We start from the raw sequence: 15,070 nt of genomic DNA, 5'->3' as shown, positions 1-15,070 counted from the left end.
TTGAAATGCGCTTCAGTTAAAACGGTCCGTGTAAAACAATGATTCCCGGTGCTGCGCAGCTCCGCACCACGTAGCTTCGCGGGAGCGATACGAGAATAGATGGACTTTGGTGACGAATTAAACAAAGCCTCGAGGCAAAGAATGTTCCTCGAATATTTTTTTTTTGTAATCGAATCATTCGAGTTATTCGAATAATCGTTTCAGCCCTAATAGAGAGCATAGTGACGGAAAACATCTCAACCTGGTTTGGGAACAGCACCATGCAGGACAGGCGAGCCCTACAGAGGGTGGTTCCATCAGCCGAACGCATCATCCGTACCAAGCTCCCTGACCTTCAATCCATCTACAGCAAGCGGTGCTGGACCAGGACCAGGAAGATCGTGAAGGACCTCAGCCATAGAACTCCAGCACTCTCAATCACTTCTGGACCCCCCCAGAATTCTTACTCTTGCACAACAAATCTTTTACTTTTTACTTACACTTTACTCATTTGCACACCTTCACCCTACCTGTTACACATATTTTATGTTAACCAAATATTACACTATTATGTCTTTATGTTTGCAATATTTGCATATTGGTTCATTGTATACTTGCAATATTTGCAATACTGTGGTCTGTAGCAGCCGCTACATGCAGTGTAATTTGATTAACATAAGTGAGTGTAAGGTGGTAGTAGCCTAGTGGGTAACACACTCGCCTATGAACCAGAAGACCAAGGTTCAAATCCCACTTACTACCATCGTGTCCCTGAGCAAGACGCTTAACCCTGAGTGTCTCCAGGGGGGACTGTCCCTGTAACTACTGATTGTAAGACACTTAGATAGATAGATAGATAGATAGATAGATAGATAGATAGATAGATAGATAGATAGATAGATAGATAGATAGATAGATAGATAGATAAAAAGCAAAGTCTCAACAAAATCAATTTCTTTGAAGTAGTTTGTAATTAGTAACATATGCAGCTAAATAAAAACAGCATACAAAGTGTTGGCAAATATATTAAGGGACCAGTATAAAAACCTTTTTTTTTATTGTTTTCTGCAGATATCATGCATGGCAAAAACGTTGAGAAATGAAATGATGACATCACCCACTAATTTATAAAAAAAAAAAAATAATGAGTCAAAGAGGTTAAACTTTCTGATGCTTTGACAGATTTTCTCATAAATGTTACAATATGGATGTGAATTTAAAGAACATAATCTGATGTGGGACCTGCCATGAAACACAATCCCATTTGTCATTCTTTGAAAATGTAATTATTCTAAACAAAATAGCTTGTAATATGAGACCATTTAATTTTCTTCTCCTCCTCATTGGGTCCCACTAATTACATGAAAAGTAGACATCCTTACAAAGGAAGTCTCCGTACATGTTCTTCAGTCTCCTGATTCCACCATGTCTGTAGTGGAACAGTGTGCTCCAGGTCACTGGTAGCTGTGGGATGGGTGGGTCTGGCTGACGGCCTGGGTGGCCTGTTCTGGTACCAAAGTGGGGTCCGTCAGGATGGAGGTGGAGGTACTGAGGAGGCGGAGTGAGCTCAGAACAGCTGAAAAATAATATCAGAAAACGTATGAGTTTTGTTAACTGTCGTGTTCGGCAAGCGTAGTGCCGTAACACAGAACTTATCACAATAGCACATCTGACAATCATTTACTGTCAGATATGGTAGTAGCCCAGTGGGTAACACACTCACCTCTGAACCTGAAGACCACAAAGTCCCAGGTTCAAATCCCACTTACTACCATCGTGTCCCTGAGCAAGACACTTAACCCTGAGTGTTTCCAGGGGGACTGTCCCTGTAACTACTGATTGTAAAGCGCTCTGGATAATGTACATATGTTTGAGTCTCAGCACAAGAATTATAAAAAGTTGCTTTAGGAGAGCTATTAAATGATACTTGATATTTTATATATGCTCGAGATTACTGAGCCGAAGTATATCAGTATTTATTTAAGAAATGAGATGGCTGGTGCGGAACTGAGACGGTGGGACTTACTGGGTCTGAGGGCAGGAAGGGAGCAGTGCTGGTCCAGCCAGGTCAGGGTGGTGCGGCAGAGCTCCTCCATGCTGGCGGTGGACACCATGCCATTATACGACTCGAACAGAGGCTCGATGATCAGGCTAAACTGCGGTGAGTGCAGTGTTGAGGAAATCCAACTCATTTGAATTGAACTGAATCAACTGGATTCGAATATGGCCATCATATACTCCTCGTGTACAGAAACCAAAAAGGATACAATCCAGAACTTCCAGTTTTGGAGCGTTTGTGCTCTGACGTACTCGTGGAACTTCTCCCTCATGTGGTCGAAGCGCTGACGGGTGATCGGCACGCCGGTTGCAGGAAGCTGCTGCTGGCAGGCGCTACGAACAGATCAAACATCGGTGCCGAACCAGGACTTTGTTATGAATGGTAGGTCTTTCTGCCAGCATCCGTACTTTCTGCTCCTTACAGTCAAAACAGGCTTGTTAATTAATCTGAGTGATTATTATTACGTGATTCATCATTCGCTTATAAACCAGAAGACCCAGGTTCAAACCCCACTTACTACCATCGTGTCCCTGAGCAGGACATTTAATCCTGAGTGTCTCCGGGGGGGGGGACTGTCCCTGTAACTACTGATTGTAAGTCGCTCTGGATAAGGGCGTCTGTTAAATGCTGTAAATGTAAAGTTAATTGTACGCCATCCGAACATTGGGACAGATTTCTGATCGGGGCTTACTTTTTCACTTCAAGTGAAAGTCTTAACAGGACACAGATGTCTGCAGACACTCACTTGATGGCTGAGTTGAGCACCAGGATCTCCTCCCGCAGCCTCTGCGCTTCCTCATGCAGCTGCGCTCGGTCCTGCTGCATCTTACTGATGTATTCCGCCGTCTTCTGCAGGGTCGTGGCCTTACTGATCTGCCAGGGAAACATGAACGACAAAAATTGTTCTTAAAAAGAAAGAAGTATGCATTAAATGAATGATACATAGTATTCTGATAAATATAAAAACGATTAAATATGTGTTATGACTGCTACTGTTTTGAATTTTGAGAACATCATATAATTTAGAAATAAAAGAAACCTTAATGCTGGGCTGTGAGCTGAGGGTCGCCACCAGGCTGTGCAACGTGTCAAACCCCAGCTTGATGTTAAATCTCCGTTTCTGCTCGGCCGAGATGTGTGTTATCCTCCGGGTTTCTGTCTGCAGGACAGCGTCAGTCAGTCAGATCTACTTAAATGCCACAGTGTTCGCTGCTTTTAATCATTTTACCCTGTTAGGCTCTGTCTTGGTGGTGCAGTGCAGGGCGTGTGGAGACTCTGGATTGCAGCTCTTCTCTGGAGCATTTGTAGGAGATCTCTGCCCAGAAGTCCCTGCAAAGCTCACTATAATCGAATTAATAAAGTAAACACAAGCTATAAGAACATCTATTATCTCGTAAGATGATGTCTTCTATACTTGAACTGCAGTCCTTGCTTATACCCGCCAGGCTGCTTCTGTCGGAGCCGTAAATCTGCACCGGGGAGAGTTTCTCGGTTTTGGGAACGAGTAGAGGGGCTCCGTGGGTCAGCAGCGCCGACACCGTAGAGCTCCGAGACAACGACGGGATCGCAGACGAGGCCCAGTGGGCACCCAGCTGCATCTGCGTGGTCCCACGGGCAGGAGTGACGGTGCCACTGGGCTGCATAAAAAGAACGGCATCATCTGTACATCAGAGCGAAATTAAAAATGGCAAACAGTAAAGTGCAAAATAACATGTCATTGAATAAAATGAGAACTTACAGGGGAAATTGGAGAGGTTGGCCTGTGGCCCTTTGAGCTGGTAAATGACGACCCAAATGACAATGATGGCTTTCCTTTTAAAATAAAATATTAAAAAATATTAAAATCAGTTTAGTAGTTTCAATCAAAAAAATGCGCATGGCCATCAGCAAAATAAAAAATGGAGAGCTAATAAAGGTTTAACAGAGCCAGCGTACGTTCTTGGGCGTTGGATGACAGCAGTTTTGCCAGGCAGCTGGTTGGTTGAGAGGGCGTGGGCGTGGCTGTGGAAGGCGTGGCCGTTTTTTGCTTTTGCTTCCCCCTCGCCGAGGTTCCAGGGATGTGCTGCGGCACTGAAAAGCAGTGGGCAACGCTGGGAGAGGGCAGGGGTGGCTGGGAGGAGCCTGGCGTCACCGCCGGGTACCCCATGGAGGAGGGAGCGAAGACGCTGCCCAGACTGGGGTATCCGTGGCCGTGGGGGTCCTGGCTGAGAACGCTGAGGGTGGAGCCTGTGTGGGTGATGACGGTGGATGTGCTCACGATATTGGCGGCGGAGGCGGGGCTGCCCCTGTACTTGTGACAGGGCACTTGGTAAAGGTACGGACTGTCGTGACTGACGGGTGGAACGTTGGATGAGGGCATCGTGCCGACAGCCTCCTGTCCGTAAGTCTCCTGTCCGTATGAGGCGTGATACTCGCTGTACTCCTGGTGACTTTTTAGTTTGGGGTCACAGGCCGCAGCAGTGGGACTGAAGGCCATGTCAGAGGTTATGGACGGCTGGTGATAGCTGGGACCAGGAACCGCATCAGAGGAGGACGACTGGGGCATGTTCCCGCCCGAAAGGTTTCCCTGGAAATAAATACATGATCAACAGAACAACAACACAACCCTACATTAGAAGTACGGATCAGCTGGAGCAGCGAGGACCAGCACTTACTTCAGAATGCCGCTGAGGGTACGGAGCACAGTCCGTTCATACAGTCTGGAACGGGTGGCATGCATATGGCATGAGGGGTGCATGTGACTAGAGCATGAGAGCCGCAAATAACACGGGACAGGAATGTGTACAGTGGCATGCAAAATGTTTGGGCACTCTTGCTTAAATAGTGAACTGATCAGAAGATGACCTGATCAACAGCTGCCCATGCAGTTCAAGATTTGTGTATCATTTTTGTTTTGTAAAAACCATCCAGAACTTTTGGCAAGTTTCAACTTTGACTTTTACTGGACCACCAGGTTAGTTCACAGTCGCCATTAGGAAAGGCCAGATCATGCAGATTTCATGTGATCACACTTTGGGAAGAAGGAAACTTCCAAATTCTAGAGGCTAATATCAAGATAAAAATGGGTGGGTCCTACAACAAGATGACCTCATAATATACAATGGAATACCTCAAGAGGTGCAGGATGAGGGTCTCACCTGACCAGAAGGTCATTGGAAATATTTGGATAGATATTAAAGGACGCTCCCAAGAATCCTGCCACATAAAATAACTTTTGAAAGTTATTATTAAGTTATTATTAAAGAAATGTATCTCTTTTAGTGATCAGTTCATCTACTGCTCACTGAGCTATTCAGTCACAGACTTTTCAAACAAGAATGTCTGCATGCTACTGAATCTGCAGAGGGGGGTAGTTTCACTGAGTAAAGGGTGGAGATCATCTCACCAACCTCTGGAGAGCTAATCTCCATCCTGTGTCGTACCTGGGGCAGATGAGAGTCAGGGTGCAGCATAGCTGTGCCTGCTATCGAGGCTGGTGTTGCGTATGTGCCACTAGGGGCGCCATCAAAGTACCCGCAATCTCCATAACTAGCCTGGTCCCCCTGTCCACGGTAGGTCATGAAGATGTCTGTGAAGTAGAATCACCAGTGCATTTAGCTTTCAGGACAGCTTCCATCAAACATGAACCAGTTTGGCAAGAAGCAGCGAATTTCATTACATTTATTCATTAATACAAATACAAAGAAGCTAGAACAAGCCATATATGCCAGGTACCCCCAAATACTGTTATACGAACCTTTGATAACCATCACTGACGTCTGTGCAGCTCCTCACACTTCACTTTAATCAGTGTGGAGCTCTAACAAACCCACATGACCCAAAGGTCTCAGCACTCTAACAACCGCAAGGTCACGTCTACAAAGCAAACAGATCCAGCCTGCAGACGACCTTTGGCCAGAAAGCGATTTAGATATCAGTGTGTAGGAAGATGACATCACTCGACTGACCCTTGCTATTTTTGGCTTCTGAGTGACAGTAAGTGACCCCGCTGGCCTTTAATGATCTCGCTCGGTGTCTCCCTCCCTATGGCACATCTGGAGGCTCGTGCTGTGGTTAACCACATCCCGTTCAACTTCCAAACTTCCACATTTCAGCGGGCTCAGCCCTACACTTGACCTCTGCACGACCCCGGGCATCCCTCAGTCCAAAAAAAAACAACAACACTGAGCAGTTCCATGGTGAACACTACCAGGTATAGACATTTTACCAAACTATCACAGCCAATTGGTGTGATCTGTACACCATCACGTCAAAGTGAGCAGAACATGCATATGTTAAACAATCGTACTGATAATGAAGAGTTCTTTTGCAACTGCAATCATGATGTTTCCCCCCATAGAGTTCAGTGTTAACAGACATTTTTATAAGACTTAAACAAAAGAATACCTAAGCGTTAAGTTGTTATGCTCCTCTGATGTAATACATTTATTTTCACATACATTCTCATGAACGTCCTATTTTTAATGTCTTGTTAAATGTTTTTCTACAAAATTACTTGATATCTGTTGTGTTTTTGTTGCCCGGTTTCATTTACATTTCTGGTATTTATAAGACGCCCTTTCCCAGAATGACACACAATCAGTAGTTACAGGGACAGTCCCCCCCTGGAGACACTCAGTGTGTCTTGCACAGGGACCCGATGAAAGTATGTGGGGTTTGAATTTGGGACTTTGTGGTCTTCAGGTTCAGAGGGTTTCATCCACCAGGCTACTACAATATACAGCAGCAGTGCAATGAATTAAGCAAACTGTTCCCAAAATCTCAGCAAGCACAGAGTCAGCACAATATCATCAAACGTAAAAGATTTGTATTGCACGATATCGGGACGTACCTGGGATGTCCATGAAGTCGTCCAGGTTGGGCTGCAGGGGGGTCAGCCCAGGCTGGATCATGTCAGCGTTGCTGGTGTAAGCTACAGAGAGGCATAAAGAAGTCAGAGAGCCACGAGAAGTGTGTGTCTTCCATGTCCGAGGGCTGCATCTCTCCATCCCTTCCATCGATTTGAACTTCCTCATTTCTGGGGGACATGACCTTCCTCAATGCACATGTGATCACATGACCACTGGCTCGTGAAGGGTGTATCCTCTCTTTCCCAAGTTACCTGATTTAACAGAACCGAGGACAACCCTCTCCTGTGTAGTTGTTCTCTGGGAGAAGCAGAGGAACTCTAGCGTCTTCCTGAGTGGCGAGGGAAGCCTTCAGACTTTGATTGCCAGTAACGTACCACAGGGACAGTGGTACCGGGTAAGGAAGTGGACCCGTCATCACAAGGTTGCGGGTTCGAATCTTGAACCGCCAAGGTGCCACTGAGCAAAGCACTGTCCCCACACACTGCTCCTTAGGCGCCTTTCATTGCTACCCACTGCTCACCAAGGGGACACATTTCGTTGTGACAATCACTTCACATGCTTTTTTTCAGCACTACACATAACAAATGTCTTCTAGCTGAGGGGCTGAGAAGAAAAAAGTTATGGAGGCCGCTGGTGAAACTGACCGTTGTGGCGGTCTCCGCTCCAGGGGCACGGTTTCTGCGTCATGGTGAACAGCGTGTCGGAGATGTCGGACAGGAAACAGTCCAGGTCAAACATGTGCGAGTCCCCAGGCATGGGCTCTGGCTCCTTATACATCTGACTGGACCATTTCTCCAGTCCCGTCCTGCAGATGGGTCCCTGTAAACAGTCGAGATTTGAAAAGATAAAAAAAATTAATGACGTTTTAACTATTATTATTAGCATGCATTCGTTTACTAACCTTCATGTATTACGCCAGAACTTATTCATACAGCACAACACCGACTAAACTACATCAACACAATAACAAACATTTACAATATTCACATATTTTGAAGAGGTTAAGTAGTACATGACAAATATGATTATGTTGTGGACTTACAGGTCATATGTATTACAAGTAAATGTCAATTAAGCAAAAAAAATGCATTTAGGTTATATGACAATATAAACCAGTGTTGATATGACAGCAATATCTACAGGTCATAATGCAGCCCTGCCTCTAGGCACTATTCCTACAAATCGGCATCAACACGGCAACTGAGATCTGTACGCTGATCTGCGTGCTAACATCCACACCATCTACAGCACCGCTGTAGGTACTCACAGCTCTGGGAAATACAGTCACCGCCACATCCGTGTGCCAACAAGGCCGAGTCTCATCCTCGCACACTAATGGTGGAGGGGCCACATTTATAGGGATGCCCAGGTTGAGTCGGAAGTGAGCGTGCGATTACGTCTCACCTAACAACCACCTCCTTCCTTCCCTTTATCCGTTCTCCCCAACAAAGGGAAGGAAATTATAGTATAGGTCCGCTGTGTTTCTGTGACAAGAAATGAAGTGGGCAGTGGAGTGTGTGTGTGTGTGTGTGTGTAATTGTGTGTGTGTTAGAGAGAGAGACTTAACAACAGCAGTTTAACCGAAACGTGCAAAAGACAGGAACCCCTCCGTCCAGGCCCATTATGTTTTCATTTTATTTCAGTGTTCTGTAGCATTTCTCCATTTCATTGAAGGCAGCAGCCTTTTGTCCGTGACCTGATTCAACTCGAGCTCACATGTGGGCAGAAGGGGGTCCCTAGAGTCCGACAGATGAACTGCAATTGGATTAAAACGATCCAAACATTTGACATTTTATCCAGAGCGCGTTACAATCAGTAGTTACAGGGACAGTCTCCCCCTGGAGACACTCAGGGTTAAGTGTCCTGCTCTGGGACGCGATGGTAGTAAGTGGGGTTTGAACAGTGGTCTTGGTGGTCTTCTGGTTTATAGGCGAGTGTGTTACCCGCTAGGCCACTACTGCCCTCTTAACACATGAACATACAACGATAAACGTTTCAACATGAGTAGAAACAACATTTTTCCATTCATGGATCGAGAACCCAGTGCCAGCAATTTAAAAGCAAGTCAATAAAAAAATGAAAGCCATCGTTGTGGTTACATGCTTGCTATGACAAATAAAAAAAATACGTATTTTTTTTATACATTTTTTTATGTGAAAAAATGAGGAGTGGCTCAAGTACTGTACTTACATGCGTTCTAAAACGTTAAAAATGTACTTTATAAGGCCATTGTCACATACCATTAAAAATCCCCTCCATGCATTTAAAAAACATGTAAAGCGTAGGAGGCGAAATGCTGACTAAAGGTGAACTGAAGATGGGCACACGTGAGCCACGAGTGAATGTGGGTTCTGCCTGCCGTGTACGTCATACGAAGAGATTCCCCCCGGAAAGTACGAATCCGCATCAACAAGCGCACACACCACAGGACACGTCCCGACCTTCGGACGAGCGTCAGCAGTATTTAGACCCCGGGCACGGGGTATTTAGAATACAGCCACGGCCTTACAATGCAGGTGAGGAGAAGTGGGTCAGGTCTGATTAAAAGTCCGAGGCCGGGGAAAAGCTGGGCCAATAGATGGGGGGATTAGTGGCTCTTTCATACGCGGCAATTGCACGGACAATTTGCCCACAAATGCGGGGTGCGGTGACGCAAGTCCTGCCGTGTTTTTCACCCCCCCCCCTTTTTCTCCTCCCCACGAGAGAAGCAAAGTCTGAGCGAAATCTATTAAAAGACAGCGAGGCGACTTTGAGTAAACATGCTGTGCACTCCTAACCTAGTAAAGCAAATACAATCCTGCAGGGCGAGAGGATGACAAGCCACACTGGACCAGCTCAGGCAAATCGCACTCTTCTTTAGCCGACAGATGAACAAAGTTAACCATAGTACAGCGTAACAAGCAATCGTCAGAAAAAGAACGGCCGAGTCATGCCTTGTTCAGAGGAGCTTTAATGTCCCAGAAAGGCAGAAGACCCATGTTAAGAGGTGAAGCAAACTACAGCAAATGAACCTTTATACAAGAACCATGTGTGCAGAATTAACCTGAGTAGCGGCCACTACTGGCAGGGGGCTGCCATGACCGGGACATACGCATTTACAGCATTTATCCAGAGCGGCCACAATCAGTAGTTACAGGGACAGTCCCCCCCCCTGGAGACACTCAGGGTTAAGTGTCTTGCTCAGGGACACAATGGTAGTAAGTGGGGTTTGAACCTGGGTCTTCTGGTTCATAGGCGAGTGTGTTACACACTAGGCAACTACCACCACAACTATTATACACAGTTTTTACCACATGAACTGGCAAGGTGCCACCAAGGTCCCCTTGATCAAGGTACTGTCCCCACACACTGCTCCCCGGGCGCCTGTCATGGCTGCCCACTGCTCATTAAGGCAGATGGTTAAAAGCAGAGGGCACATTTCATTGTGTCACCGAGTACTGTGCTGCAGTGTTGCACAATCATTTCACTTTCACTTAAAAGTTTTGTTCCTGATTGTTGCCATCTGTTCTTAGTATTATAAACACTGCCTGTTCTGGTTCGGTCATCTTTTATGCTTGTTTCATGTGTAGTGTCTGTGTGAGGGTCCCGGTGCCCTGTGTTTTTTTTTTTTTTTATTATTTCCCTCCCCAGCATTAGTGACAAGTTTATTAAATCCTGACAGCTCCAATATGTATTTTCAGGTCATCATACCACAGAGTTTACAACAGATTCTATTCATGTGGAACAGAATGTACATGAAAGTGAAGTGATTGTCACATGTGATACACAGCAGCACAGCACACGGTGCACACAGTGAAATTTGTCCTCTGCATTTAACCCATCACCCTGAGTGAGCAGTGGGCCGCCATGACAGGCGCCCGGGGAGCAGTGTGTGGGGACAGCGTCTTCATCAAGTGGACCTCAGTGGTTCGGGATTCGAACCCGCAACCTTCCGATTGCGGTTTCCTTACCCGCTAGGTCACCACAGCATGAGACTGATGCCGAGACAGAACAAGAACAGAAACGCACATCTTACCATCTGAAATACAGACAGGAGGCCGTCTTTGTTTTTCTGAAGCTAAAAAAAGGAAAGCAGTGAGCATACATATATGGAGAGACAAGAAATGGCATCATCCTATTCATTCAGAATAACTCTTTATGACTCACCCTCTTCTTGTAGTAGATCCTCCATTTGTGGTATTCTTTGATTACTACTTCAATCCTGCGCTTCCAGTAACTTCCCTCCAGAACAATTGCCTTCAAGTGAAAATTGACGCACAGCGATAATAAAGAGCGAATGATTTTCATATTTTCATATTGAAAAAAAGAGTCTGGATTTGTTTACCTCGGGTTTGCGGTGGGCATCTGCCTCTAATCCTTCCAGAGGGGTGACAAACCCACAGAAAGGGCTCTTCCTCTTCTCCACATCTGAACAACAATGACATTAGCGGTGAATGCGTGTCTAGGCCCTGAACATGCAGCTCTCGGGAGAGGCAAGAGGCAATAAATTCCCAGCTTCTTCCCCAGTTATCAAAACTCACACTGGATGAACCATGCTCTCCATATGCCGTTGTTCAGGCGGATTTTGTCCCTCCACAGCAACCTCAGGCCTTTGAACGACTTCCACTTTGGAGAAACAATTTTTCCACTGTGGATGCACCAGAAACCGAGCGCACATTTAAGCGTGTTATAACACACTCAGACACACAGATAATTGCATAATAAATATCTGCAGGATTACAAGCAGGGACAAAGTTCACGTGGAGACTCCATGAGGACGTGACAGGGGCACAGATAATGATTAGCGACGGCCAGCAAAAACACACGGATCCCACGGATCAGAAACACCTTTCCAGACGCAGCGTGACGCTTAAACGGCACGGCGTCATAACGCACACGCACAAGATGTCCCTCTAATTTATCACGACTCTGACAGCGCTCTGCTCACTTTGCACCATTTGGGGACATTTAACACGTCAAGCGGTGAAAAACAGCCATTCTGCAGGGACAAGTTCGCTTGGTTGCTAAGGAGCCGAGAAGTCACATCTCTGGGCGGCAAACAGGAGAAAAATCCCATCAGGAGACGGCGTTCGGAACTTCAACAGCCTCCGACTCAGCATCTTCCAACTCTGCGGGACTAATGTACATAAAAACGGCATCCAGCCTCCTTTCAGGCCTGGCTACATGCTTCCCGCTGTCATCAGAACATTTAGATTTAAGGCATTCGGCAGACGGCCTCACCCAGAGTTACCCGACTTACAACGTGCTTCCATTTTACCATCGATGAAGTGATCTGTTCTGGTTCACTAGGACCCCCCCCAACTATGAATACGGTCTTTTTATTCACTCTGTTCTAGTTTCTATACATACGAAGGTTACAAGTTCATCTAAATATTCTCTAAAGAGGAAGGTCTTGAGCTGCCGTGTGAAGGCGCTCAGTGACTGAGCTGTTCTGACCTCGAGGGGACGTTCATTCCACCACCGAGGGTCCGAGGAGAGAACATCTGAGTCTCGCCTTTTTAAGCAGTATCTCCCGGACTAAATGCACATAACTAAATTAAATCCTCTTGGCCGCACTGTCGGCTTTTCAATGTGAGGTTCTTTCTACTTTATTAGGTCTTGGGATGTACACCACATGTCAAAAGCGCTCATTTGGGGGGTTTCTGTTTTTTACACTGTAGAAAAAACGGAAAACTATGAAATAACTAACGTCACAAAGATTTGCTGAGAAAGGCGAAACGTTCGTGTCTCTCCAGATCAGGGAGCTTTTGGGCAGCGTTTCTCACTCTTGTCTTCTCTCCACCACCTTCAGTTGGACAACGGGGACGGTTTCCAACAGTCCTGAAGGTTTATACTGAACACTTTCTTTTCATTCACGTCACTCATGTTAATGAGCATCTCATCAAGCGTCCCTGAAGGTAAAAAGAGTCGACTCATCAGATCCATCGAACACACTTCGCTTTCTCCTGACACAACAAATATGAAATATGTTTCTTGCTTTGGATTCTTCAAAATGGCTCCATTTTTGTCTCATTAACCGCCACAGAGTAGGGGCGTCCAGAGTTTTGACTGGTAGAGTATGTGTTGTAGAGGTGGTAGTAGCCTAGTGGGGTAACGCACTCGCCTATGAACCAGGTTCAAACGCCACTTACTACCATCGAGTACCTGAGCAAGACACTGTACCCTGAGTGTCCCCAGGGGGGGACTGTCCCTGTAACTACTGATTGTAAGTCGCTCTGGATAAGTTGTATGCCAGATGAAGAGAGGACTCAGGCAGATCCCTTTCTGTTGTGGTCTTCTCGCAAAACTCTTTTCTGTTCATTCTCAGCATGCATCATAAATGCTAAAAAAACAGCCTCGTGCAGACGGACATGGACAGGTCAGCAGTGAAGGCCAGGAGTCACATTTAATCGAATGGCTGAGCATCCCAGGAGTTTACACAGGTAAATGTTCAAATCGTACAATGTTTTTCCTGGCAAGCGCATTTTTACTGCAGGTTTATCTTGCTCAGGTTTTACTACCCGCTGTCGATTGGGATTTTTTAAAAGAATGGCTAGTGGGCATCCTAGTGAGGAGCTGGGACAGTGAGTTTATGGGGCAGGGGTGAGACGACGGAAAAACAGTTGCAAAATGCCCCTCGGTTCTTAAGAAAGAGGAGCGGGGCCCTGATGGAGAAGAGAGTTCTTATCCGTCCCCCGGTTACTCTGTAACTCTCCACTGACAGCTGCGCTGCCAAATCTATCCAAAGTCCACCTTCCTCCTTACCCTGTTTTTGGTCTGGACGTTAAAAGCCGTCCGTGTGTGAAATAAACACGTCTGAGTATCTGATGGAAGAAAGAGCTCACGGCCACAGCATAATCCCAGTAAAATCCACCTCTTCGTGGGTTCAGAGGGCGCACAGCAGTGCGTATTACGCATTACGCATTACGCAAACGATGTGTAGATTAGAGCAAGTCCTGCAGAAGGGGTCTGTACCTCACAATTTACAAACCAGGGTGACATTTTGCGGGACGATGCATGGTGGCATGGTTATTATAGTGTAACACGTATTAAAGATGCAAACCTGTATGCCAGAGTCATGCACTCGAACAACCGGGTGAGCGTGGGGTCGATGCTGAGGCTCCCCGAACTCATCGGACCGAACCGGTACGTCTGGCAGCCGGTCCTGTTGACGGTGTCGAAGTCGTAGCTTCTCCGCCTGCGCGGAGCCGCGTCGCTGTGCGGAGAGGACACCATGAAGTGTCCGCTGTGGATCACCTGTGTGCGCAGCATGGGTCCGGGGTTCTGGCCCGGCCAGACGCTGACCAGCCGTCCCTCCTCGGGGTCCGAATCCGATTCCGAATCGGGCAGCGGCTCGGACTTTTCCGGGGCGAGTTCCTCCACCCGTGCCATTGGCGGCGTGATCGTGACAGTCCGGTCCGGCCAGTGGGTCACTGGTGCAATTATATTCCTACACTTCATGTGACCCCCGCAGGCAGCCTGCCACACACACACTAAAGCCAGGAGTTCGATTCTCATGTCATCTCCGCACAAGCCAGGCACATCAAGTGCCAGGTCTGAGTCAACTTTCAGGCGAAACGCACAACAACGGAAAAAAGCCAACTCACGCGTTAATAACACTCACTAACGACACAATGGCAAGTATTTACGTTCAGTTTTAATTGACAATCGTGCACACGACTTCTAGACATGACCACCATTTCCCAAGACACTGTCCACTGGCACGCCCCATTGTTGTCCGCAGTTGAATTCTCTTATCATAAAATGCTAAATTTACTCAATTTGCGAAGTCGCAAAAAGAATGTGATCGTTATTGAATACGCGTGAATATCTCCACCCTGGCAACCTTCCCAGAAGCCGCACTGATTTTGCGAACTCCTCTCAAGCTGGACACATAGTGTGTTGCCAGATCAGGTTAAAAATGCCTGCAAAGAGCACAAATAAAACGCACAAAAGGCGACTCGTTTCTTTAGTTTCAGATTTTTAAAGATGTAGTTGGGTTGAAGATAATGGGGTTGCGAAACCGGAATATGCATTAGAATATCAACTAGACAATAAAATCCGATAGATCCATCCTTTACTTTTCTATTCGGCTCCCGACACAAACAAACCTGGTTTAATTTATTTTGCAAAATTCAAATAAATTGCTGTATGTTTGTGCAAAAGTTGCACTTTGTAGCGACGATTTCATTTCAGAGGTTAA

The 15,070-nt window shown here is 46.3% G+C and overlaps 1 protein-coding gene across 3 annotated transcripts; it reads right to left on the bottom strand.

Annotated features, from left to right (window-relative positions):
* Nucleotides 1–1,011: 1,011 nt before the first annotated feature.
* On the bottom strand, nt 1,012–14,481 carry mlxipl (MLX interacting protein like). 3 transcript variants are annotated; one of them, XR_003750118.1, is made up of 17 exons: nt 13,931–14,481; nt 11,409–11,515; nt 11,213–11,295; nt 11,035–11,124; nt 10,904–10,945; nt 7,533–7,707; nt 6,870–6,950; nt 5,461–5,606; nt 3,974–4,604; nt 3,777–3,850; nt 3,453–3,675; nt 3,267–3,379; nt 3,078–3,197; nt 2,784–2,911; nt 2,247–2,370; nt 2,006–2,130; nt 1,012–1,555 (listed from the first exon to the last, which is right to left on the bottom strand). XR_003750118.1 is itself a non-coding variant. In XM_028983446.1 (17 exons), exons 1-17 carry the CDS (start codon nt 14,383–14,385, stop codon nt 1,434–1,436), a joined length of 2,844 nt encoding a protein of 947 aa, XP_028839279.1. In that variant the 5' UTR covers nt 14,386–14,481; the 3' UTR covers nt 1,426–1,433. The 3 variants fall into 3 exon arrangements, 2 of the variants coding, with proteins under 2 accessions (XP_028839279.1, XP_028839280.1); XM_028983446.1 differs by having other exon boundaries at nt 1,426–1,555; nt 2,006–2,135; XM_028983447.1 differs by having other exon boundaries at nt 1,426–1,555; nt 2,006–2,135; nt 3,477–3,675.
* Nucleotides 14,482–15,070: the final 589 nt, after the last annotated feature.

The sequence above is a fragment of the Denticeps clupeoides genome, chromosome 6 (assembly GCF_900700375.1).
Source record: "Denticeps clupeoides chromosome 6, fDenClu1.1, whole genome shotgun sequence".
Taxonomy (NCBI): Eukaryota; Metazoa; Chordata; class Actinopteri; order Clupeiformes; family Denticipitidae; genus Denticeps; species Denticeps clupeoides.
Note: the sequence above shows the minus strand (reverse complement) of the source record. Positions and strands in the feature narration are given on the sequence as shown.

What these genes read in the sequence shown, in the direction of transcription:
- mlxipl (XM_028983446.1), bottom strand. Translation starts at nt 14,385, where the DNA reads ATGAGAATCGAACTCCTGGCTTTAGTGTGTGTGTGGCAGGCTGCCTGC. An exon ending in GAGCGGAGACCGCCACAACG is followed by an intron (nt 6,951 to 7,532) that starts GTCAGTTTCACC and finishes GCCTCTCTGTAG; the next exon opens with CTTACACCAGCAACGCTGAC. An exon ending in GTGCTCAACTCAGCCATCAA is followed by an intron (nt 2,371 to 2,783) that starts GTGAGTGTCTGC and finishes ATCTGTTCGTAG; the next exon opens with CGCCTGCCAGCAGCAGCTTC.